This window comes from Malaya genurostris, chromosome 3 (genome assembly GCF_030247185.1).
Source record: "Malaya genurostris strain Urasoe2022 chromosome 3, Malgen_1.1, whole genome shotgun sequence".
NCBI classification, from domain to species: Eukaryota; Metazoa; Arthropoda; class Insecta; order Diptera; family Culicidae; genus Malaya; species Malaya genurostris.
The window spans coordinates 88,905,654-88,932,588 of record NC_080572.1 but is presented as its reverse complement, the minus strand read 5'-3'; the positions used below and the strand labels follow the sequence as shown (position 1 = coordinate 88,932,588).

Sequence of the window (26,935 nt, the reverse complement as noted above, 5' to 3'; positions counted from 1 at the left end):
CCAACAAATTTCACGAAAAATGCGCGATGGCGTAACTTTATACGGAACTCTTTTTATGTTGATTTATTCAGTGTATGTAGAGGAAAAGTGAAAAAAATGCATATCTTTTAAAGATAAACCAACAGTTCATCGGATTATCAAAAATTGATGAAAGAATATACAATAATTTCCAAATAGGAATTGAAACCAAAGTCGAAACATTCATCGATGTTTTTCTCCATTTGCTGTCATGTTAAATTCGTCCATCTTTAAAAACAAGCTGATTTCATTACACTCCAGCTAAAGGAAGGGACGATGCTAATTAAGGTAGGTATTTTTGTGAATATCCAGCAAATTTCATAAGTTTAGAATTCCAGGAAGAACTGATCATTTACTAGTTTAAATGTCCGAAAAACTTGAAGTTTAAAATTTATATATTCAGTAAAATAAAAATTTTTGTATAGAATCCAAAATAATGTACATTCAAACTAGAATTGTTTCACAAACCAGTGAAAATATTCTGTGAAAAATATTATTCCTTGCATCTAAAATTTAGAATCATGATCTCTACTGCCGTTTTCGCTTGATGCTACTGTCAAACCGTTGGTTTGAAGCTAGTTTCGAACTTAGTTTTGACGTTGTTGGACTAAAAATCGAGTCAGATTCGAACCTGGTTTTTAAATTACGTTTGCTCAAATCCCCGTTGCCAAGTGCGAAAACAACACAGTTTCGTGAAAAGTGTTTGTTTGATGAAACTACCCTGGTTCAGTTTCAGTCTTCTCAAGCGAAAACGACATATATTATATAAATGGTATGTCGTTTTGGCTTGACAAAACTGAAACTGACCCAGGGTAGTTTCATCAAACAGACACTTTTCACGAAACTGTGTTGGTTTCGCACTTAGCAACGGGGGTTTGAGCAAACCTGAAATAAAAACCAGGTTCACACAACGGTCGAAATTCTTCATTCTCGTACAGTACTAACGACAGCGAACCCTTCATTTCATTGCATTGCCTTGTCTTGCTTAGTACTGGTCTGCTCAGTAGCATATACTGTCACGCATCCAGTTTCTCTTTAATATAGGACTCTCATTCAGCAATGTCATGCAAAGTTTTCACAGCGAATGTTTTTTTGTTGCTTCATTTGTTTGAGGATTCACAATCAGCGTGGCCAGATTTTTCTCATTTCGTCAGACACTAATCTCTTTGCAAACTAAGCTAATCAGATCTTTTGCCAGATTTTACAAATTTTACCAGATTTCACAAATTTTCCTAGATTTTATCAGATCTCACCACATCTTAACGGGTTCTGTCCTTTTTACGATAAGGTGGTGAGAGTTTTTTTTGCTTACTGAATATTAAGCCCGGCCAAAATTTCCTTGTATATAGTAGACCCAGAAAAATTAAGATAAATTTTTGAGTGAGAGGCAGATTTTTTAAAAAATAACATGGCAACTCTGTCCACAATACAAGCTCTGCTCGAACGTTAATGATGACTTTGCTCTAACACAAATGAAGCAGTGCAGTAAAATCCATCGGAAGAAAAGAGAGGAATTTTTTTTCGGAATGGACTTCGTGTATTACGTATGCGTTTAAGGATCAAGAGTAAACCAAGTTAACTTGTGTTGGTTATTTGTGTATTACGTACATTTTATTTGGTACGTATGTCATAGATCTATTTATTCATATATGTAGTGCAACCAGTTTATCAATGTGGCTTGCACGATTGAGTTTCAAACAATCTTTTTTAACAATAATTTATTCTCAAATGAATGTTAAGGCCTGAGTTTTTAGATGAAATATCAGTTTTGATCAATTTTTCAGCAACGTTTGATGGAAAATTTTTTATATGTTATGAATGTAGATTTTAATTTCCTAATAAAAAAGTTAGTAACACGGCTTCAATGCATTTGTATTAGATTGCGCTACACAAAATAAACAAAACTAAATATTTTCTGTTGAAAAAGCAGTTTTTCGGAAAAATGAATAGTTTTACGACAACCTTCCATATCCATCGCTTTTCGCGTGCTACATTGAAGATTCCTATTTTGCGGGATTACTTAAAGAAGGTATGCAAATCTTTATATCGCAATAATTTCTGCAAGAGGAAATCCATATGTATAGGAATGTGTTTGTTGCTAATCAAATGTGTTAGTGGAAGTAAGCTGAAACTGAAATAATTTTTCTCGAGCAGTTTTAAGGAAAACGGAAGAGTTTTAGACTAAGATTTTCGCTTTTCTTGAATTGCAATTTTAAGCAGAATGAACTGATTGGTTTATTTTTCAACCATATGGAAGATTTATTGATTAAAATCAGGAAAAGAAGCGCCGGAATTTGTTTTTACGCACACATTGTTGACATTTCTCATACGCTTGCAAAGAGTCTTGCTCCTTGAATATATATATATATATATATATATATATATATATATATATATATATATATATATATATATATATATATATATATATATATATATATATATATATATATATATATATATATATATATATATATATATATATATATATATATATATATATATATATATATTATATATATATATATATATATATATATATATATATATATATATATATATATATATATATATATATTCGTTTTACATGGTCTTTCGAAACGAAAGAATGCAATTCAAATAGCTGATCACATTCGAACGTCAACAGGCCACATGTCAATACCAGTGCAGTAAAACTTCATTCAATTCAATTGAAACTGAATGTGGAACATCTCTCTGATGCAGTAAACTTCACTTTCTGACACACACAATGTTTGCTGACGGCCCGAACGGGCAGCATTCAGTTCATCACTCGTTTCTCTTCAATCGAGGCTCAGTTAAACCGCCGTCAGTTGATTTCTTGAAGTAACAAAATATCTCTTTCAATAGTGTGAGAGCGGCCTTCAAATGAGGTTCATGTAAACATTCGAATTGGTTCAAGATAATAGGGAAAGACAAAACCAGATAGCTGAAATATCAATCACAGAATACGCATAAATTAATTGTTTCCTCCTTCAGTTTTCATTTTTAATACTTTACTCCATTTATAATTCTATTCGTTCGATCTTGTTTACTACCAAGAGCGAAGGCAATGAAGGATCTACACTACTTGGCACTCGAAACTGAGCAAGCAAAACTTCAAATGACTAGGTACGATTATTCAACTGACGATGGATTCCGGGAGCTTCACTTGAAAATGGCAGCAAAAGTCAAATGAATTAGTAGGGATAGCCATAAATTTCATTTTCATCTTATATGATTCTATTGAAAATGAAATTTTACCGCACTAGTCAATACTATCAAAAACCGAACAAACGAACGCCTGCATTCAAGGGCATCGAAGACATTTCTATATCGGTTCCAAGCAATCCCAGCACTCCTGAAACAAAAAGTTGACAACAATAAAATGTTACAACAAGATACGAAACTATCAACAGCGACGATGGATGAAGGCGCGATAGGTGAACCCCAATAACTCCCTCGCCGGATTTTAAAGAGATTGCCTCTCCACCAAGGAAAACGTTGATGAGGCGACCCAATACACAAAAAATAACAAATTGCAGAGATTTTTTTATATTTAGAATGCATAAAATAAACCGGTTCCGTTTAGCTTCCAGGATCTTAAGGGCCGAGGACAGTACCGTGAAGTGGTAGGTTTTTTGCTATTTTTCCGTTTCAAATTATATTTTCTTGGAAACGGTGTACTGATAGCATTCTGACAAAGGAGAGAGAAATAAAATTGGCTCGACAAGGCTGCCAAACACACAGACGTTTCATTGTATATAAACACATTTTTTGTTTCGCATTTAATCTTTGTGAGAGTTGAATATTTTTTCATTGTTCATTGGAATCTATGTAATGTTCAACCCATACGATAGATTTATGTGATAAAACTTCTCATCAAAATAATAAAATGTATGCTGGCAACCCGGTACAGTTTGCTCATATACGAGAGAGTACAAGAGAAATACGATGCGCAAAGGGAATTGAGCGAGCCACGTGGTCGATTTAAAACTCAACACGCGACCCTCTGCCCTTAGACCTTAAGACTTAAAAATAAATGAGAGGATAATTCTCACTTGTATGCTAGACAAAGCTTTTTAAAGAAAATTTGTAATATTTTGGATATCTACTCACAGGAAGTATTTTAGCTTCCTTGAGGCGCTCTCATATCGTTTTGGTCCTTTGCCACCGGTACTGAAACTGGATCTCACATGGCAGAAAATCAGTTGTGAAAAGTTCACTAGCGAACATTCTCCTCCACGATATTTAAGCCACAAATGATGATGAAAAAAAAATTACCGATGAACAATTTGATGCTCTGTTGATAAGTAGATCAATAGTGGTGATGTATTTGAAATTCATTCAGCAATACCACCACGGAGTAATATCAGTAAAAGCAGCAAGTGCTACCTAGTGTTTTTATCCACCTAGTGGTGTACTGATGCTTTTCTCATATCTCACATATTCTCATACATAAATGTGTGATACATTTCTAAATAGTTTTCTTTGATTTTTGAAAAACAAAAAGGTTTGTCCATAAACTAGTATAACCTACAGAGTGAAACAGTAGTGAATAGTCGGTTAGGCCATCTCTGAGAAAACGAAGTGAGTTCCACTATTGCAGGTACTTACGAAACCGGGAACCAATATAATCGAAGTCGGTTCGAGAGAAGGGACTGGGGTCCATTTTTGAGTCTATGGCTACAATCTTCGGTGGTTAGTCGAAAACCGGGAACCAGGAAGGCCGAAATAACTGACTATGATTACCGATTGGAATAGTTTTGAGGAGAGTTCAGAAATTATTTTACGTTTTTTGCTTCGCCGCTTTTAGTGACGGTATATATATTTAATTAATCTTCACCCTGTAACGCTATAATTCCGGAACCGGAAGTCAGGACCTTTCATTTGAGCCTAAGATTGTTAAAATCGGTCTCGCCATCTCGGAGAAATGTGAGGAAGTAATTTGAAAAAGGATTTTTTTCACTAATTGCCCTGTAATTCCGGAACCGGAAGTCGGAGCGAAATAAAATTCAGGTATTTTGTATGGGACAAATATACCTTTCCTTTGAATCTAAGTGTGAGAATCGGTTCAGCGGTCTCTGAGAAGTAAGTACAAAATTCAGGAATTTCGTATGGGGCTACAACCCTTTCATCTGAATTTTAGTTCATTCATCTCCGAGAAAAATGAGTGCAAAACAATGTTACATACATACAGACATTTTGCGTACTCGACGAACTGAATCGAATGGTATATGACACTCGACCCTCCGGGCCTCGGTTCAAAAGTCGGTTTTCAAAGTGATTGCAAAACTTTTCTATATGAAGAAGGCAAAAAACTCGTCATTCGAACGCTGCGCCTGCCTTGTCTATGAGACATACACAATGCTGCACTCCTGTCACTTCTATACATCAAATTCATAAATAGTGCAGTGTAATCAATCTGTTTGAATCAAAACTGTCTATCGTTGCTATAATCATTATTTGGAATGTGGACAAAAAGATTGTTGTTTACATTGATTACCCTACGTGCATCGAAGATATCGCAGTCAATATTTCTTAGTTATATTATTGAGTAGATATCTTTTTAAATTGATGAAAAAAATTTTTTTTTCTTTTTGCGATATTCTCCTAACCAGAGACAATTTTTTTGTAGAAACAGACAATGAAAATTATAGAATGATAGTACTCAAGGGAGAGCAAGGATGTGAATATATAGAACGGAAAAATGAGACGTGACAGAGGGTCATTTATAGAGATGGGCAATTCGTTCGCGAACGGTTCAAAAGAACTAGTTCTTTTGAAAGAATGAATGAGCTATAGTTCTTTTTTCGAGAACGGTAGTTCCTCAGTTCAAAGTCGAAAGAACTTTATTTTTTGTTTTTTGAGCTCGCTCAACCTTTTTTCACGAACGGTACTAATAAGAAAGTTTCGTCTTGAAACCTCAGTTCTACTTCGAGGGACTTTTTTTCCTCGCTTAAGCTTACAAAAGTAAGTTCTCGTTTAGTCTTTGAACGAACAAACCAACTATGAATAGAACGAACGAACGGCTCTGGAGAACTAGTTCTTTCAACAGAACTCTGCATCACTGAACGATTCTTTGAAATGAACTGTTTTGCCCATCTCTAGTCATTTAAGCAAGCAGAAATATTCTAGTAACTTAACTTTTACCTTCTACCAGAGGAGTTGGGCTTAGGCATCTGAACAATGCGAATCAACCAAGTCTCTGGTATGTCGGAAAGTAGTGATAAAGGTCTTTTACCATTTACTATCCGAACCGGCAAACGAAAAGTTACCAGAAGTTGTCACTTTCTACTTGCGACAGCATTCTCACACAATGAGTTCTGCATGGATGTTTATTCTCGATCTCTATACGGCCAGTTGAACATCGGAATGGAAGGTTTGTTCGAACTATTGCTTATGTGCCCAGAGTCACAGCGTGTTGGCTGTTTAGCCTAGGTTGTAAGCGGCGTTCAGTAGCGCTCCACTCATCGCTACCCCGATGGAAACCCATCATGTTAGTATTTTACTCTTTTCCTTTTTTTAACAACTAAGTATAGTAGTCAATATTTCTTTTTTCTTTTTGCGATATTCTCCTAACCAGAAACAATTTTTTTGTAGAAACAGACAATGAAAATGCTTAAATGACCCTCTGTCACGTCTCACCTTTCCGTTCTATATATTCACATCCTTGCTCTCCCTTGAGGACTATCATTCTATAATTTTCATTGTCTGTTTCTACAAAAAAAATGTCTCTGGTTAGGAGAATATCGCAAAAAGAAAAAAGAAATATTGACTACTATACTTAGTCGTTAAAAAAAATGAAAATATAATAATTAAATCTTGCCCGAATCACTTTGGTGTCGAACTGAAGTTTAGAGGAAATTCCGCATCAAAATATTATCAGACATTTCTCCATTTTGATTATTTCTTTAGCGACATTTCTGTGGGTGGCAATTGCAATCACGTTTAACTGGGCTGTAACTAAGAAAGTTAGTAAGTCGAAATGGAACTAACTATCCGGAACTGCATTGGAAGGTACTGAGGATGATCAGAGTGTTATTCAAACAGTTTCATTATAACATCATTTTTTCATTAGGATAATTTCTGGGCAAAATTCATTCAAATTGATTCGATGGGTTCACAAAAGCAAGCTTCAACGCTTAGGTCGCAGATTCGATAACATTTTCGAAACCAGCATCAGCAATATCAGCAATAATACATTTTAATTTGATCACTTTCTGAAGAATGTACAGATCGAAAAGAAAACGCGATTTGTCGATCGGATTTTATCTCCGGAACCATACGTATCTACCTACAATTTGAACTTAGAACTTGATCAATGATCCAATAGCAGCTTTCAAACGAGCCTAGGATTGTTGAAATCGATTCAGATTCAGTAGAAAATTTCTGATTTGCGGAGTGATTTGCACCTTCTGTGGACTAAAGAAGCTTTGTTTTCATTAGAAATTAGTCTATTAATTCGAATTTCAGCAAAGAAAAATTAATGTCATTTTATCACGGCATATGAAGACCCTGAAAAGTTTTGACCAGGATTTCTCCAAACTTCATTGCTGTTGAGGCACTTTAGAGGTACCGTGGCAACAGAGGGATTTCATGGTGAAGAACTTAAACCCCCTCAGCTGCCGATTGGGAAATATTACACAATTTTATGGTAAGTATAAATGCAATTTTCCAATAACAAAAAAAGACCGCGTGACCTGAGTAACGGGCAACGAACAAATAGAGATTTCAACATTTTTCGTACAAATAAATCTAATTGACCCGCCAAGAAAGATCAATTGACCGCGAGTTGACCTCTTCTTAATCTATCAGGCTTGTATAGTTCTAATCCTGGACAAAGGGCCAGGAAGTTTTTCTGAATCAAGAGGCGAATGATTGTAGGGTTGAACGTTCTACAATCCATATTTAACAATATACACATTTACATCCATTGTAGTACCACGTATTTCTACAACGTCGTTTGTCGTTGAATTACTACAAGATGCAATAAATATCGCAAGATCACAATCTCGTTATCTAAAAAGACAAAATACTATTGATTGCAAAGAACTGTACTTGTAGACGGAATATTAGCGAAAATAGTTGACCATACAACTCACAAATAAGTAGACTGTAGACTAGTACTGTGTTCAGTTATGAGATGAAAATCAATTTGGGTTATTTCGGCACGATGATAATGATGATGCTCGTGAACGATTTCTGGTTGCATACAAAAATAGCGTATACAGAATATGTGCTTTTCGTTTCGGCAGGTCTATCGCAGTGAGCTTGTAAAATCGGTTATATCATGTGTTGAGTACAGTTATTCTTACGACCTCATATGTCGGAAAATGGATGAAATCAAAATCACAATGAGAATCATTTCGATGGCGGCTTAGTGTGATTCTAGTGTATGAGAACTATGCCTTTTGTAAAGCCAACATACGCGATGATACAAAAGATTCGATGTGAAAAAATAAATATATTGGAGTTCTTTACTGTTTACATAATTTTTCTTCTGTTGCATGGTCGGATCTAAATGTATTACAGGACAGGACAGGTGTTAGTCAATAATACTAGCAGTAAAATTAAATTAGTTTCATTATCTACACTATATTCGAATGACTAGAATGTAATATTTTGTATTCGTTTTTGTTCTTTTTTTTCTGCGTTGTCTATCGTACCAAACTGACTGCTTCCGTGTCGAGAACGTTCCTATTTCTGGTTTGTGTACATATAAGCTGGTAAATTTAAGCAATCTAATGCTGAAAATCGCTAGCACATTGGTTTACTATCCTAAGAAAAGCAATAGCATATCATAATCACCTAAGTAGTCTCAGTATTTAAAAAAAACATACAACAATTAGTTTGTTTTTTACATTTTGACATAATTATCACGAAACAGTCATCATTAAAAATAAGGAAAATAATGTTATCCTGCATTTTTTTATGTAAAAATTAATAGACCTGGTAATAGTAAAATGTATGCACACAACGATTTAAAAAAATCTTTAATGTAATGATTTAATGTACATCAAACTTGAATTTGGAAGTTTTGTTTGAATTTTGTATGCGTTATTACAAATATATAAAATATAACAAATATTTACAACCGACAAGTAACTACAAAGGTAAAATTTAGCGAAATTTTCGTTATCGCATTATGCTGCAGTTGAACGGAGTTCAAAGCGAAGCGATCCAAAAAAGTGGAAAGCTGGATTAGTGCAGTAAGTCTGTGTACAGTTAGTTCCGTCGTCCAACATCCTACTGAAGTATCCGGAAGTAGTTATAGTTTACTAAAAGAAATCAAATTTCTCGGACGGAATTGATCAAAATTGACGAATCCAAAATCCCTCACACTGATTACAAATCCCAAGCAATCGGCATAAATTATGACTGCTACAACCTATTTTCTCACTGGGTTCTGTGTTTATGATAGTTCTAACGAGAAAAACAAAATAGTACGATTGGAAATTCCTGTATGCTGGTGATTTAGTGGAAAAGTATTTTCTCGACGGAAACGACTGCTTTTTGTACAATCTGAAAAACAAACAAAAGCACCTGAATCGAAATACTAGAGTGGGAAGAAAATCTGCAATGCTACCTCACTTCTGGAGTTTAAATGTTCGATGCCTTGTTGAGTATTCAGATCCGGGAGATGACGGGGGCTCTCACTGGATTACACATTTTTCATCCTTATGGTTGATGTCCACCGTTTCCAGTTTGCGCTCAATTTCGTCGTCGTCTTCGATGCTGTAAATGATCATAAAAAAGCCGTTTAGTGAAGAATCAATTTCTGACAAATACCGTATGCTCCTTACGCTTGCTCTTGACTGTGAAGATTTTGGACCAGCTCGTTTCGCTTATCCACTATCGCCACCAGTTCGGCCAGTAGCAGTGATTCCTTTTCGCGCTGTTCTTCCGTTTTTCGCCAGTCTTCGATCGAAAGTGTCGCTCGCAGCTCCAGGTTCAGCATGTCATACTTTTTCTCAAGATCGTTCTCTTGTTCGCTGAAAAGAAAGGTCAAAATGCAAATTGTTAAGCATATCGGCCGTAATGGCAATCCTCCGGATGAGGTCTTACAGTAGATTAAGCTGCATCTGTCGCCTCAGCAGAGCGTTCTTTTTGTTCACCAGGGTAAACCATTGGGACATCAGCTGGTCTTCGGTTTCACTTACATCTAAGAATGATGTTCGAAGAAAAAAGTAAACAAATCCGGAATTAAAAATGATTTTTTATGATTAGTTACACATCGAGTTGTTTCATTATGTTTGTGGTAGAAGTCGACTCCTTTCATTATATTCGAATTATTTTTAAGGTTAGAATTATTAAGGCATAATGCTCGAAGGAACAATTTAATAAATCACAAAAACTTCGAAAACATTCATCCGAAGAAAAATGTTGGTTACGTCACTTATACTATTGTGTCTTAAGGGCTGAGGACAGTACCGTAAAGTGGTAGGTTTTTTGCTATTTTCCCGTTTCAAATTATATTTTCTTGGAAATATATATGCAGAATATAGAAAAACCCACCTGACAATGTCTTCGAAATTTAGTTGAGAATATTCTGTGAAATTTTCAGAATGATTCATTGAGTTTAGCGGTCGTGTTGTATTTTTTTCTGACTGAAGAACTGCTGCAATTTGGAACGCTCGGAAATGCATACCTCTACTTGTTCATCGAATATCTCGGCTTTGAAGGCTTGTATCATAAATCTACCGTGACAAAGTCTAGATAATTTAGTTTATATGCGATTAGTACATAAAAACATATATGTTATCGCGATAAAAATAAAGTCTTGTATTTTTCTGTGAGACAAAGTCAGTTTCAATGCATCCACCATTTTTTTCGCTTTGGTTTCCTGATAGCATTCTGAAAAAGGAGAGAGAAATTAAATTGGCTAGACAAGGCTGCCAAACACACAGACATTCAATCTTTGTGAAAGTTGAATATTTTTTCATTGTTCATTGGAATCCATGTAATGTCCAACCCATACGATAGATTAATGTGATAAAACTTCTCATCAAAATAATAAAATGTATGCTGGCAACCCGATACAGTTTGCTTTCAAACGAGCTTAGATTTTTAGAAACCGGCTCTGCCATCTCTGAGAAAATTGAGCAGTCAATTAATAACGCGTTTTGTTACCTCACTTATATCATTACAATTAAGTCTCTTTTTATGTTTTTTTGTCGTGAATACAACTTACTTTACTAATGGGTGCCTTTTCAAAATGTACCCTAAGAGAATGTCATTCTAGTCTCAGTTAAAATTGTGTATGTTGCTATTTTTTTACTCTCTTTTGTTCCGCGTTATTTAATTGTGTAGAAGAAAATATGTGTATCCAATAAGTCAATCTTTAGTATAAATGCACCGTTATAATTCTAGAAGCGAAGCGTAACAGTTTCGAAATTCACACAATCAACTAATACGAACGATTATCATTTTTATTCGTATTCACGTCCTCCTGTGATTTCTGTTAAATTACTCATTCGGTTTTCTAAGCGAATTTTCGAACATATGTGGCTTTGTTGAACGTCTGCATTACAAAAAAAAATATCATGGGTTCATGAGTTAGTTTTACAGTGGAGACCCGCAAAATAAAAAAACAACATTTATTTAGTAAGGGGCACACAAACGAATCTTTACCCCGGGCCCATTGAAACGTAAAAGTGGCGCTGGTTAGCAGACAAAATTTGACAGCTCAATCAGTCGAACTCTAGCCATGATGGCAAAAAAAGTGAAGCAACTCCGTTCAGAAGTGTGCGCGTTCAAAGATCGAAATCTCGCCGCATCGAAAACGGATACCGTGCGGCACTTTGTAGACGCCGGATACGCTCGTTCCGGTTTCTACAACATCTTGGGATTATTAGACAACAATCAAAGCATCGAAAGGAAGCTAGGTTCTGGACTACCGCAGACCCTGAGTGACAAGAAGCTTCAAAGGAAGCGGAAGAGGAAGATCGAGGGAAAAGTGGCTACATCGTTGAGTGCGCTTAGTTGGGAGGTCCATGCAACCGACCAAACAGTGAAAAAGTACCTGGCGAACATTAACATTAATGTCAGGAAGCGGAAGTCGCGTCCACTGGTTTCGGAGCGGCAGGTAATGATACAGCGGCAGCACCTGAATAAGATGGTCAACTCTATTTCCCCGACGAATCGCTACCTGGCCGTGGTGATGGACGACGAGACCTATCTCAACCTGGTTGGCAACGACCGGCAGGGCACTTCGTATTTTACTTCCCATACGAAGGAAATGAACTCCGAAGAGAAGTTCATTTCACACACCATGTTCCCCTAGAAGGTGCTGCTGAGGCTGAAAATTATCGAGAAGGGATGTCAAAGCCGCTCTTTTTTCGCTTCGGACTGGTCGTGAACGGGGATATTCATTGTACGAAATGCCTGCCGGAAGTTGCGTCGTTCATCAAGAAATATCATAAAGGCGAAGACGCGGTGTTCTGGCCAGATCTGTTGTCGGCCCATTACTCGAAGCGATCGTTGGAGGAGATGGAGCGGCTAAATATCGATGTGTCACCCAAGTCGGAGAACCCGCCCAACGTCCGTCCCTCAGCTGCGTCCCATTGAGAATTTCTGAGCCAATCTGAATCGTATGATCTAGTTGATGATACATAGAACGAAGAAAGAATCGCCATCGCGAATGTTCCGGTTAACTCTCGGAAAGCCACTCTCAAGGTCTTCGAATTTTTTTACAAGTAAGCTTTAATAATTACCTTCCATGGAAAATTTATCAAAAGCAATTTTTTGTATTACCTGTTTTATATCACCATCCGAAAAAAAAGTTTATTTTTAATGCAAACGTTATGCGAATAATCAATGTTATGCGGTTTTTTATATGCGATTTTGGACGGTACGCATTCCCCGCGTAAAAAAAGACTTGAGTGTCTATCTCTGGAACCAGAAATGACAGCTATCTTCGAACTCGATCAATGGCCCAACAGTAGCTTTCAAACGAACTTAAGTTTGTTGAAATCGGTTCAGACATCTTAGAGAAAATGGAGCGCGAGAAATTTTCCGATCTCGTCGAAATAAATCGAATGGTATATAGCACTATGGGCCTCCGAACCTCCGTTCATAAGACGGGGTTTCCAGCAATTCTGCTACCTTTCTACAGATAAAGGCGCAACACAGTGCAAGCTCAGCAATGGCTTGCAAAGTGCTATGGGGACTTTGCTCCATCGAAAACAACCATTTGGCGGTGGTATGCTGAGAGCTTCATCCGAGATTCATGAACATTTTGCTACTTGATTGCTATTAATTCGTAGTTTTATTATTTTGTATATTTATAATATTTGGTTCATATTTTTTGCTTTTAGATCCACTATGCAAAACGTAACACTAGCCGTTTTTTTGCGTACAATTTTTTTCAGAAGGCCATGTTGAACTGGTACACGGGTTTGCTACAAATCTGAACACAAGTGCGTGACCTTAAGTTTGAACATATGCCCCATGAGTTTGAACATATGCCCCATATGCGATCGGATGTTTACTTTTCGAGTTATACAAAGTTTTATGTCAAAATTTTCAGCTTTTTACAATATCTGTCACAATTGACCTTGAAACCAGAATATATTTTTAGACTTAGATTCCGCACGGTAATAGCTATCCAAAAACCCATAGATTGTCAAAATCCGTCCATTTTTAAAGAAGATATCGACATTTTTGTGTAAACGATTTTTCGCCTTATTCCAGTTTTACGCGTTTGATGATAAAGCGCTGTTTCGAAGCCGAATTAATGTGTACAGCTTCTTTTTTCATGGCATTTTGCCTCGGACCGATTTTAGCACGGTTCGTTTTTGGCAACATAATCGTTCGAGTATGATATGTAAACTAGAAGATGGCAGCATTTTCATGTTGAAAGTAATTCCATAATTATTTTGATTTAAACTAGTTACAGTAATAAATGCTGGAAGAACATAACTCCCATGTACCATTCGACTCAGTTCGTCGAGATCAGCAAAAGCGTGTGTGAAAAATAATTTCACTCAATTTTCTCGGAGATGGCTAAACCGATTTCTGCAAACTCAGATTCAAATGAAAAGTTGTATAATCCCAAACATGGTTCCTGAATTACGTTTGGTTCCGACCTCTGAGTGCGGAACCACAGGATGATATGTGAAACGAAATTAAAATAATGCAACTTATTTTTCTCGTAAATGGCTGAACCGATCAAAGATTCAAATGAAATATAAGAACCATCTATGATTCGAATGAGAGGTTTTAAAATCCTATAAAACATTTACTTTTTAGTCAGATCCGACTGCCGGTTTAGGAGATACATGGTGATTAGTATAAAAATTTCAGGTTTATCGGGTTGGCAGATTTGGATAGTTGATAAACAAATAAACTTATTTCTGTTCTAGCGGATTTCAGTTTTCGATTCGAAAGGTACCCAAAAATTTAAATACGCACTACAATTTCTCAAAGATGTCTACACATTCCTCAGGTGAATTTAACTAATTTCGGCTACACCGAATTCCGGTACCAGTATCGAATCGTTTCACAAAACTTAATAATGTTCTCAAAAAGGCCAAATCGAACTTTAAAAACAAAAATTCAAATTAAAGGACTTATGGTCTCATACAAAATTGGTGGATTTTATCCGATTCTGGAATTACAGGATGATGAGTTTTTAAAATTCATACCGATATAGAAGATATTAATTCTTTGGCGTATTTATTTATGGCCATACGACGAATCATTTTGGGTTATGCTAGTTCCTGAATACCGACTCTGGAAGTACCATAAATAATGACGAAAAACTCTAAAGTGGAACTTACTTCGACATCTCATGGAACGTTCAATCGATTGTCACACGTTAAGATTGAAATTCGATACGATTTGCAGTTTCGATATTTCAGGGTAATGAGTGATTAAAGTATCAATTTGCCGTTTAAAACAACGATAATTAAAATAATGCCATGAGAACTAAAACACCGAAGAACATTCATGCAAAAAACATATGCGAATTGATAAAAAAAAGGTATCATCTCACTGCTAGGTGGATTAATCACGTTTTTATATTATTTTTTTATTTTTAAACCATAACAAACGAACTAGAGATTTTAAGAGGAGAAAGAATATGAAAACATAGAGCTATAGTACCCAAGGAAGAACATGGAAGTACGGAAAACTGGGACGTGGTAAGCAGTAAGTTTGAACACCGGAATGGACGACACAACAAAAAAAATACAATTTCGGCCTGATCTAGCTACATGTCCCTATTCTAGAAGGCCACTGGAATTGTATGAGGCTAATTCAGTGCTTTTAATAATCCATTACATACTAATTCTACATAAAATACATACTTGTCATGGTTCCACCCATCACTGCACGTAATTTTTTCTCTAGCGCATTGGCTTTCTGGTCGATTGCTTCCTGCTCGCGCTCCAGCTTGTTGAGCTCGCTTTGAATGTAGTTAACCTTTTCCACCTAGAGAAATAGATAATCAAAAAAAATAGTTTTACTAACGAAACAAGGATCTATTCGGACATTCAGACTAAAATATTCGGCTGCGAAACACACGAAACAACTCATCACCAAAACACTTACCCTGCCCTCGTTCTTAGGAGCGAGCATATCCAGTATCGATGGGGACAATTTGTGCGGTGAGGGAGAACTTTTCTTCAGCAAATGATTGCTATTGGCATCGCTGGCGTCGGTTATGGGTGTACCTCCGCTAACAACACTATTCCGGATCGGGGAATCTTTGTTACTCCGACTGCCGAGTAGTGCCACAGTAGGAAAGATGAACTCCGGTACGTTATTGATGGGGGAAATGGTTCGTTCCGGTGAGAATCCAATCGTCTGGGAGGCACCGGTTCTCGTCGGTGACGAAGGCGAATCCAGATTGAGCGTTTTGGCTTTGGTTTCGGCTATCAACTTACGCGCTTGCTCACGCAAACGGGCCTGACGTTCGTTCTGGAAAATCCGGTTGGCGGATGGTGGAATGGACAAAGCAAATCGGGAACGGTGTTATTAGCATATGACACAGTTCATGGGGAGGTAGTTAGTGAAAATTCATCAATACAAACACATAAAAAACTAATAGTCTGAGCATCTAGATTATAAAATATAAAAGAAATGACAAAGATTCATTCGACGAATGAATTCCAAAAAAACTTAATAATAATTCAATAATAATTCATAGTTTGAAAAATATGCGAATTGCTCAGACGTATTAGTAATTAAAATACACAAAACTTACAGCATCAATATCACCACCCTTTTCTACACTAGTTGTTCTAAGCTTTTCAATCATAACTTTTGCTTTTTCACTCATTTCCTTATGCCGCAACAATAATTTCTAAAAGAAAAGAAATCAAACGAAACCAAAACAAGAAATAAAACCAAAATAATTGAATGCACTCAAAAATTTCCGAAAACAAAACCCAATCTAAACAAAAAGCAGATCTTATAATTCTACTCACATTTGCCATTGCCGCATCTATCCTCGGTAACTCGCCGTCCTCTTGCGTCTCTTCCCGTCCACTTCTTTTCACTCTATCCGCCCCACTGCCGTTCACTTCTACCGTCGAATTATTATTTATGCTATTATTATTATTGATTGCACTAGTACTATTGTTATTATTCACACCCGCACCGTCTCCATTGGAATACCCGTTTTCCCCGACCGAAGTTCCGTTCGCTAGCTGATCGTCCTTGCCACCGTCCAAAACCGTGGGAATCTCCTGCGGTACGGTCACACTAGTATTCTGTTTCTCTTTGGTAGGTGAAAGCATCTTGCCGAGCAGGGCTTTCGAGTTGGCCAGCAGATGGACCTTGCTGGATTCCTTCCGCAGCGGATCGTCTTCCCTGGGAGTGATCATTTCGTTCAGATTCAGTAGATCCTTGGTCAGCTTATCCGATTTGTAGTTTCCGATCACGTAACTGGAATCGTCGGATGTTTCACCTGATGGTAACAAAAAATAGCATTCGATTAAAAATATCTCAAGGTACGAATCTCGATTGTCAGTGTCTGATTAGAAAATACTAGGCAAAGCTAAGCCTGGATGGATGGGTTAATTTCGGTCAATGATCTTTTCTAGTTAAAGAATTATTCTATGCGTTGATTGAGCGAATGATTTCTGATCGTGAAAGTACTTGAATGGGGTGCCGAAGTTTTAGGCTGCACCTACTAGAGGGGCCATGACTAATCATTATGGCGAAAAGTAGTGTGCTTGCAGATCAATGCAGTTAGAGTATGCGGATCTGTACAATTGTCGCTTTGAAGTAACACTTGCAACTAACAACAACCAGCACTACAATCGTCTAATAGCAACTCACAGCAATATTACAATCTGGTATGAACTTCAGGGTGGCAACTCAACTGTTGATTTTAATTTCTCGGCTTTTCCGGTTTACATGAGAAAAAAATCCGGTTTTAAGTACAGCAACATGCTCTTTTTTATTGATATCAAATATCTTCAGAGTGAATTCATGGTTCTTGGAAAAAACACACATGAATAACGAAATTATTGTACAAACAGTTTGACTTTTCATAAAACGAAACCCGCGCTAATCTACCTAGTGGTGTGTTTCATGATGCTTTTCTTATATTACTGCTGGATATTTCAAAACACTTTTCATTAGCTTTTGGAAAGGAACCCAAGAAAGTTTTTTTGATCTGCAATCAACATAATCTCTGAAATAAAGTAGTTTATGTGTACGTTTTTGGCATCGCTATTTTTAATGACGATTTGAAACTTTTAACACAACTTTAAACCGTAAGTATGATCCGAATATAACTTAATAACATCTTAAAGACTGTCCCAGAAAGTATGGACGCACCTTCTTGCGAACGTTCCTCATTAAATTCCGTACAGACTTCTTGGCGACAAGTTTTGACACTTTTTTCCAATCTTTTTCAAACTGTTGAATGGTTTCGGCTACCGAGACATGTTTCCTAGGATGTGCCTATGTTAATGCCCAAAACTCCTCAATTGGTCGAAGTTGTGGGCAATTTGGTGGATTCATGTCTTTTGGGACGAAAGTGACATTTTTGGTAGTATACCATTTTACCGTTAATTTCGAATAGTGGCAAGAAGCAAGATCTGACCAGAAGACAACAGGATCCTTGTGGCTTCGAATCATGGGTAGAAGTCGTTTTTGTAAACCTTGATGTATATTTCGCTGATCATTGAAGCAGTGGTGATGAAGGGTTTCGAAATCTTACCGCAGCTACAAATTACTTGCCAGACCATAGCTTTCTTACTAAATTTTTCGACTTCAATCGATGTCTCGGACTGATTTAACACTTGCCCTTCTCGCACCGTAAAATATTGTGATTCTGGTAAGGATTTGTAATCGAGTTTCACGTAGGTTTCGTCGTCCGTGATTATGCAGTTCAAATTTCCATTTCTGCTTCTTATAGGTTCAAAGATTCAAACGTTCTTCAGCACGAAGAACATTTGACTTCGAAGTGCCCACTTTTTTGGCCATATCTTGAACTGAAACCTCCTTCTTTTGCTCGAACGCCTTCAGTCTACGTTTATCCAACTGAGGGTTAGCAGGACCTTTTTTTCGACCTGTTTTCGGTTTATCCTCAAAGGTGTTATCCTCACCGAACTTCCTGATTGCATTTCGCACGGCTTTTTCACTTACTCCTTCCATTTTTGCTATCTTTCTCAGTGACAGTCCGCGTTCTGTGCACCATTTGCACACAATTTTTCGACGTTGTTCCGCTGAAAGTCCACGCATTTCGAAACAAACTAATGAAAACGATTAAACAACTGCACAAGTAGTAGAGATGGTCGGGTATAGAAATTCTTATACCCGTACCCGATCCGTACCCGTGTGATCAGCAAAAAAATTTACCCGTACCCGATAAAAAATTAAAAAAATTACCCGTACCCGACACGTACCCGATCAATCATAAAAAAAATTACCCGTACCCGAACCATACCCGATAAAAAATTAAAAATTTCACCCGTACCCGACCCGTACACGATTAAAAATTACCTGTACCCGTACCCGACCCGAATGAGTAGTAAAAATTTTACCAAAATTCAGGACGGAAAAAATAAAGTGTTTTAAATAGCGAGCCGTATCAGGCTCTAGTTGGTAAGTAAAATACATTAAAATGCTTGTTTACATTTATACATATAAATACACTGTGAAGCATGAATAGATTTCCAATGTCTTTTGTACTTTATACTCATTTACAAATATCAACAAAAGGGAGTAATATCTACTCAAATTTTTCGAGAAGCATATTTACCCAAAATGTCGTAATACCCGTTGAATTCAATTTTGGGTAGGTATGGTTTTGACGAAACAGTGGTTTTTACAGCCATTGAACTTCTGTGCCACCTCCGGTGGAACACTCAACGAGTGAACACGGTGAAAAATCACGCTTTGAGATTTTCACTTGTAGCCCGAAAACGAAAATTAACTGGCAATATAGCCCAACTTGCTGTGCCATCAATCGGTGTCATTTCAAGTGAGGTGACACCATCCAGAAGTGAAGAATAGGAAGAACTTTTATGCAGATTTCCTGAAATAAATGTTCATGTTTTTATGGTTAGAATCCTAATGATTTATATGAAAATTTTGAAAATCTCCAACCAATATTTAAAATAACAGTTTTCTGGTATCTGAATGTGATATGAGTACTACACTACATTTTATATATGAATCAAATAATTTTTAATGGATTGTGCATTAAACAGCTTTAAAATGGCAGTCCATTGAAACCTACGTGAAAAGTAGGGTGTGACCGTAACTTCTTATACCGTTTTCGTTTATTGAGCAGCCCGAAAGCTGACCCAGAGTCGCCCAAACAACGTTTGATATGTTTGTTTCAGCAACCTGAGGTCGCTCTAGATCGGACTCCAATCCTCTGAAAATTTTCTAGGGTCGCACCACGCATCCATGCAAGTTTGTTTATTTTTTATTTTTTTTTCATGAGTTGTTGTTAGGGCGCGTACCACGTGTTCGTTTTACTCGGAGTCAGAGTCGCCCGCGTCTAGTTTCAAAAACGAAAACGGTATTAGAGCTAAGGCAGTGTGTCTTATTAAATATGTTATAAAAAAGTAGGGTAGAAAATATTCACATAACTTTTCACGTTTTTTTTTTAATTTTTTTTATGTCAGGTCTGGTCCTAGGCGCAAATGTCAAAACCCCTTGAATCAAATTGTTTATTTTTCGGAAGAACTGTTTTGCAATAAAAAATTCTGGTCAACGTGTTAACATATTTACGTGAAGTACAAATGGTCGGGTAATCTATCAGAAAAAAAAAATTTACCCGTACCCGAGTGAGCAGTAAATTTTTTTACCCGGCCCGACCCGTACCCGAGTGAGCAGTAAATTTTTTTACCCGTACCCGACCCGTACCCGACCGAAAATAAAAATTTTTACTCGTACCCGACCAAAAACCCGTCGGGTACGGGTACGGGTCGGGTTTCGGGTAAAATACCCGAGACCCGACCATCTCTAACAAGTAGTTAGAGAAGAGTGTAAACAACAGAACGCAGCCATGAAAATTGACAGATTCTGAACCATTGCGAAATGGCAGCGGTTTTTGGTTGCGTCCATACTTTCTGGGACCGTCTTTATGAGACCATGAAACCTTTCATTAAAGCCTAGGCTAATGAAGATCGGTTCAACCATCTTTGAGAATGTGAAGTAAGTTCTGTTTTGATGTTTTAGACTATTTCCTGTATTTTAGAAACGAAAAATTGGGAGCTGATAATATCATAGTCGATTCGTCGAGCTAAACCGAAGCAACTATGAAAACTGGTGATTCCGAGTCAAGCTCTTTCTGGAAGCTGCTTCTGGAAGTTTCGGAAGCACTCACGGAAAGCATTCTTGCTGAAGGTGAACCGAGAAACAAGTTATTGGAGATGGGCCGAAAAGTGAAGTCTTTACTGATCGAATTTATCGGTGACGAGTGCCTGGGAATTATCCGGAACAAAGGAAGTGCTCAAGCAATGTGGTAGGCTTTGGAAGACACTTTTGTGAAGAAATCTATGACAAATCAGACCCTGTTACGCAAACTACTGGCAAAGTTACGAATGAAGGATGGTACACCAATGCTGTTGTTGGAAAGAAAGGTAAATGAAGCTAATCCAGTTGTGAACACAAAGAATACAGTATTTATTGTCGATTCTGGATGACCACATGATGAACAACATAGGATACCTACAATCGGTGCACAAGCTCAAACAACTTTGTTGTCGACGTAGCCGACGATGATGTGTCGTTGGTTGGCGAATATGAAGGTATCGCGAAGGGTTTCATGAAACATGGCGTACGGTTCGAAATGCCGCATGTTGTATACTTACCTGGTCTGAGAGGCAACCTACTATCGGTAAAGAAGCTTGCGGCGAAGCCGATATCGACGTACTGTTTATGCGAAAGAATGGTACTGAGAAGGCGATCATGAAACATGATGGTGGTGGTGCAGTTGCAGTTGCCCAGTTGAAGCGGAATCTGTACGAACTCTAGAGCTTCAGGTGAATTGATCGATGATTCGAATGAAGGTGAAACGCCAGCCGGTGTATCAAACCCTGGGGCGCTCCCTTCGCATCACAGAAGTAACGACCACGTGCAGAGTCAACCACGAGGCACAGCGAACGGTAGCGCTGAGTCACAGGTAAGTTCCAAGATTTCTTTACCGGTTTCAGAGCTTTACCTCTGCTGGTTTCATTTCTACTTCGACAGATGAGGATGAGCTAACGTTCCTGAACACTAACAACGTGTGGAAATTTGTACTATGTCCTGAATCAGTGAAGCCGTTGAAATGAAAATGGGTTTTGCATATCAAAGAAAATGAGCATGGAAACGCGATCAAGTACAAAGCGAGACTGATCGTGAAATGATACTTTCAGAAGCCTAATATTGACTATGAAAAGACGTATGCGCCGGTAGCGAAGTTGGAGTTCAACTACGCTGTATATTCCACCAAATGGATTAATGGAGGCGGCGTTTCTGCATAGCGAACTGCGTGAGGAAATCTACACGGATGTCCCTGAGGGCGTGAAGGCTCCTCCTGGAATGGAGCGGATTGTCCGTTACCTTAAAGGTACCACGGACATAGTATTGAAATTTGTAAAAAGCAATAAAGCAAACCCACTTGTCGGGTACGTTGACGAAGCAGAGTATGTGGCGCTGAGTGCTGCTGCTGCTGAAGTAATCTGGCTGACTGGAATATTGAACGATCTCGGTTTAAAGAATGTCGAACCAGTCACAATTTACGAAGACAACAACGGCGCCATAGGAATGGCAAAGAATCTTGAGAGAAAGCGGGCAAAACACATAGATGTGAAGCATCTTTTTGTTCGAGACCATGTACTCCCCGGAAGATTGTCGATTGAACCCATAAGTACGAAGAATCAGTTGCGAAGCATTGGACGCTGGAAGATTCGAAGAACTGAGAAAGGAGTTAGGAGTAAACGATCGAGAGGGGGGTAAGCGAATCGCTGACATGCAAATTTTTATCCATTCCAATTGAGGAGCAAGACACTTTGCAAGCGTATGAGTAATGTCAACAATGTGTGCGTAAAACAAATTCTTTCGTTTCTTTTCCTGATTTTGGTAAATAAATCTTCCATATGGGCGAAAAATAAACAAATCAGTTTATACTGCTTAGAATTGCAATTCAAGAAAAGCGAAAATTTTAGTTCCGTTTTTCTGAAAACTGCTCGAGAAAAAATATTTCAGTTTCAGCTTACTTCCACTAACACATTTGATTAGCAACGAACACATTCCTATATGGATTTTCTCTAGCAGAAATTTGCAGAAATAAAGATTTACGTACCTTCTTTTAGTAATCCCGCAAAATAGGAATCTTTAATTTAGCACACGAAAGGCGATGGATATGGAAGGTTGTCGTAAAACTATTATTTTTTCCGAAAAACTGCTTTTTCAACAGAAAATATTTAATTTTGTTTATTTTGCGATCTAATACAAATGCAGTGAATCAGTGTTACTAACTTTTTTATTAGGGAATTAAAATCTACATTCATGAAATAAAAACAATTTTCCATCGAACGTTGATGAAAAATTAATCAAAACTGTTATTTCATCTAAAAAGTCAGGCTTAACATTCATTTGAGAATAAATTATTACTGAAAAAGATTGTTTGAAACTCAATCGTTCAAGCCACTTTGAAAAAAAAAACTAGTTGCATTGCATATATAAATACATAGATCTATGACAGACGTACCAAATAAATGTACGTAATTCACGAATTACTAATACAAGTAAACTTGGTTTACATTTGATCCTTAAGACGCTCGAAGCAAACGGTCAATAGAAATGTATTGTTCTCTGCGTTACCAGTTTTTATCTTTTATTCCGACCGGTCATTTCGTCAATAGTGTTCCCCTCAAACTCCGAAACCGGAAGTCGGATCCGAATAGAATTCAATTGTAACTGGATCCAGATAGAATTCAATGGTTTCGACCTCTGTGATTTATGAAAATAATATAATTCAACACCGAACGCATTATTCGCATAACTTGTTACAACGAAATAATGGTAACTAAAATAATAAAAAGAACTTTTAAGTTTATGAAAATAAATCATCTGATAATTTTTTGTTTTATTCTCAATTGTCAGATAAAATGTTTACTTCAAAGTCAATGTACTGTATTTTCTTGATTTTTACGCTAAATGTACTGTTTTTCGTCCAAAAATCTATGGAGAGAATTTGTCATAGCGTTCCAAAACTTGTTGCTTGGTTGAATTCGCTGGTTATCTCAATGACAGCTACAGATTTTGCATCTCTCTCTCACACGCACCAAATTACGGTATGCCAAATTTTTATTGGGATTATTCATTGATTTTAATGCTGTAAAATAAATTCCTGTAACACCCTTATAAAAACTTTGCAAGAGCGCTGTTTGTTGTTTCCAAATAAATTTTTCATCATAGAGCCTGTACGGGTCAATGAAATATATAAACACTTGTACTGGCAGCAAAGCAAAGTCTTGTGGCTTTACATTCCTTTTGTGAAATTTGGCCTTGCTGTTTCAACATACTTCACAGCCGATTCTTAGCGTACAGAATAATGTAGCTAGTAGTACGATCCTACTGACATTAAGAATCTTTCCAGGTCGGGGCTCGAACATACGATAACTGGCTTGTAAGACCAGTATCCTATGCATTGAACCACCAACCGGAGTGTTCATGAAATGGGGAAAACGCAAAATTAGATGTTGCCTCCTATTTTTCACATGTTGAATCGAGAAGATCATAATGCTAAGAATTACCGGCTTTACAATAAAATTCCCGAATTTTTCCTGGTCAGTTGTCACTCTGGAACTATTAGTGTATTTATTTCGAAACAATTTTTGATGAGTTATTTGACGCAAGCTTCTTTTTTGAAGTTTTTGGGTTTATCGTCTAATGTAAACATTTGTCGTTAAGTGAAACCACTAAAATCGTTTCAATGTGTGCCACAACTGAAGTGACGGCATACTAAAAAATAAGCCAAATAATGTAATAGCACAAGTGCTACTTAATTTACTTAAGCTCGACTTTTAAAGATAATGCCAATGAGCAAGCGATTTCCCTAAGCGCAATCAACTTCACTCCATTCCAACGAAAGCTCATGCTCGAGGTTAGTTGTAGCGCTTTTCACTATCCCATAAAACTACTACCTCTTCTATGTTTAGTTTGGGAGTAAATGCACATAGCTTGTTCGGCCGCTAGGAAGCAAGCCTGACATGGAACACCCGAATCTAGTAGAATAGGAATAAAATAACATTATGGTAACCAGCACCGATTTAGGTATCCTCCCCCACGAAGGAGGGACGCATAGGTGAAATACGCAGAGAAGACCGAAACTTACCGATTGTGTGAACCTCCAACTGATGGCCGGTGAAATGAGCCCGCAGTTGGTACAGATAGGTCATCACTGCCAGCTTGTCCGGCACAGCAAGCATGTTCATATCACGTGGCTCGATGACGCGTGGAATTCCTAGTTTTTCTGCAGCGTCGAATGCCGTCCGGCAGTTTTCTATCACGTTCCCGGGAGACAGTTTCGACATATCACTGAAACAAACGATCATTTCTTAAGTAGTGAGATTAACGGTTACAAAAAGAAAATATTTACATCAGACTAGGATAAAAGTGATGAATGATTGCGCAAAATGCCATTCCGTTGCGCCAACTGGTGGTGAGATTGGTGACCTTTACCCCGTTGTAACATTTCGTGATCTCCTTACACCACTCCAACAAATCCTGTCCTGGTGTACTATCCCTTAGTAGAGGTTTTTTGATCGGAACATCCGTTTCCACCGGAGGAACAACAACCGACGGAACCTTATTCTCCGGTGGCTTATGGTCATAGCTTTTAATCAGATTCAACGGTTTAAGATCTGCCCGAGAATTTTGTTTTTCCTCGGGACATTTTTGATTACTTGTGTCACTGTCTAAATTAGTTATCACTGGAGGAAGTGGCGTAGGTTTTGGTACAGCAACCGGTACGGGGATAGCAGGTTTGACGGGGGTCTTTTCCTCTTCCAGTGCTTCCAATGGATCTTGCTGTTCATCTTCATCTTTCGACGACTCTACAAATGGAAGGTCGGTATCTTGATAATTCGCCAGAAGAGAATCATTTCGAGCACTGTCAAGTTCCGTCGGTGCCGGATTAATAGTTTTTGTCGTTGATTCCAGTAAACTATCCTTGTTATCTTGTATCTCGGGCCATTTCGTTGTGTCTTCACTGACCATCGAAATGTAACCTCGATCATTTAGGAACTCTTTGAACATATCCTTCGATCCACTGACTATCGGCGTTTGGTCTTCCGATAGGGAAGGAACTGCGAAAAAGTGAAGGAAAAATGAAGAGTTTAACTAAAATTTCATAATCACAGGTTTTGGTCAAAAAAACTATATATTTCGTAATCAATTATTATGGATGATTGTTGTAATGCTGAAGTATATTTTATTTCTGAAACAGGATTATTCATATATTCAACCCTTATAATTGCATTAGTTATCGTCCTATATCAACCACTTTAGGGCGCGTACCACCGGTAGGTGAATGGGGCTGAGAGTCAAGTTACACTTTTTATAGTATTAAGAAGTTGAATCAAATTAGACCATACTAAGATCTACTGTTTGTGATCCTTTGTATTTTCGGACTGAACTTCGACTAGAAGGGGAGAACGATTGGAAATCGACTCCATTTGACTTAATCTTCGGTCGGAAATCGGGATGCATTCCGAATCTAGCGCGGAATGGATTGGATTGGAGGCACTTGAAATGGACGATTCGTCGTTAGGTGGTTTCAAGTGTTGCCGTTTCATGCCTGGAATTGATTACCAATTCGAGTAGACTTGATACGATAGGCAGGAATCTAAAACTAACAAATCCGTCCCGAATTGATCAATTTCTCTCGGAAATGAAAATCATATTCATTAGGAATAGGGGTAAATTGATATCTTATAAAACATAATTCTTTTCTAACTTGGACATAGACCTCATTTTTTTTTCGGTGATGAGTTGCTAATTGAAATGTGTATTTTTGGAGAATTACAAAACACGTGGACCACATCCTCCAAAAACCGCACACTTAGTAGTTTGAAGGCATGATAAATGTAGTTCTATGTTAAATTGCATTGTAGAATACTTGATACAGTCTAAAAGACATTCATTACATTAATTCAGTTGCGTACCAGATGCAGATTCTTCTAGTAAACCATTACATGGCTTCTGAGTTGTTTGAATTGCGGTTACTAAGATCGAACTGATTTAATATTTAGATAGAAAATATTCAAACTTGGGACACTGAGCGGTTCGCTTTAACCATGTCGGATTTAGCGCAAACAATCTTAGAAGAAAAATGAAAATTACGTTTGACATAAATTCTTGGGTGAAAACAAAACTTTACACCCAATAACATGTAAATTTATAAATATGATCATTATCTAATGGGGAAAACAGACTGGAAAATTGACATGTGAAT

The 26,935-nt window shown here is 37.4% G+C and overlaps 1 protein-coding gene across 4 annotated transcripts in view; it reads right to left on the bottom strand.

Moving 5' to 3' along the window:
- Positions 1 to 8,469: 8,469 nt before the first annotated feature.
- Positions 8,470 to 26,935, bottom strand: part of LOC131435012 (EH domain-binding protein 1) — a 44,427-nt gene continuing 25,961 nt past the window's right edge. The window contains exons 3-13 of one of the 4 annotated variants that reach the window (XM_058602455.1): positions 25,079 to 25,787; positions 24,815 to 25,017; positions 24,624 to 24,704; positions 16,449 to 16,930; positions 16,226 to 16,324; positions 15,571 to 15,939; positions 15,327 to 15,450; positions 10,084 to 10,180; positions 9,822 to 10,010; positions 9,605 to 9,753; positions 8,470 to 9,540 (exon numbers count right to left, since the gene is read on the bottom strand). In XM_058602455.1, coding sequence (XP_058458438.1) covers positions 9,672 to 9,753; positions 9,822 to 10,010; positions 10,084 to 10,180; positions 15,327 to 15,450; positions 15,571 to 15,939; positions 16,226 to 16,324; positions 16,449 to 16,930; positions 24,624 to 24,704; positions 24,815 to 25,017; positions 25,079 to 25,787 — 2,435 coding nt within the window. In that variant the 3' untranslated portion in view covers positions 8,470 to 9,540; positions 9,605 to 9,671. The remainder of the gene's footprint in view (positions 9,541 to 9,604; positions 9,754 to 9,821; positions 10,011 to 10,083; positions 10,181 to 15,326; positions 15,451 to 15,570; positions 15,940 to 16,225; positions 16,325 to 16,448; positions 16,931 to 24,623; positions 24,705 to 24,814; positions 25,018 to 25,078; positions 25,788 to 26,935) is intronic. The other 3 variants (XM_058602457.1, XM_058602456.1, XM_058602458.1) reach the window with 3 other exon arrangements.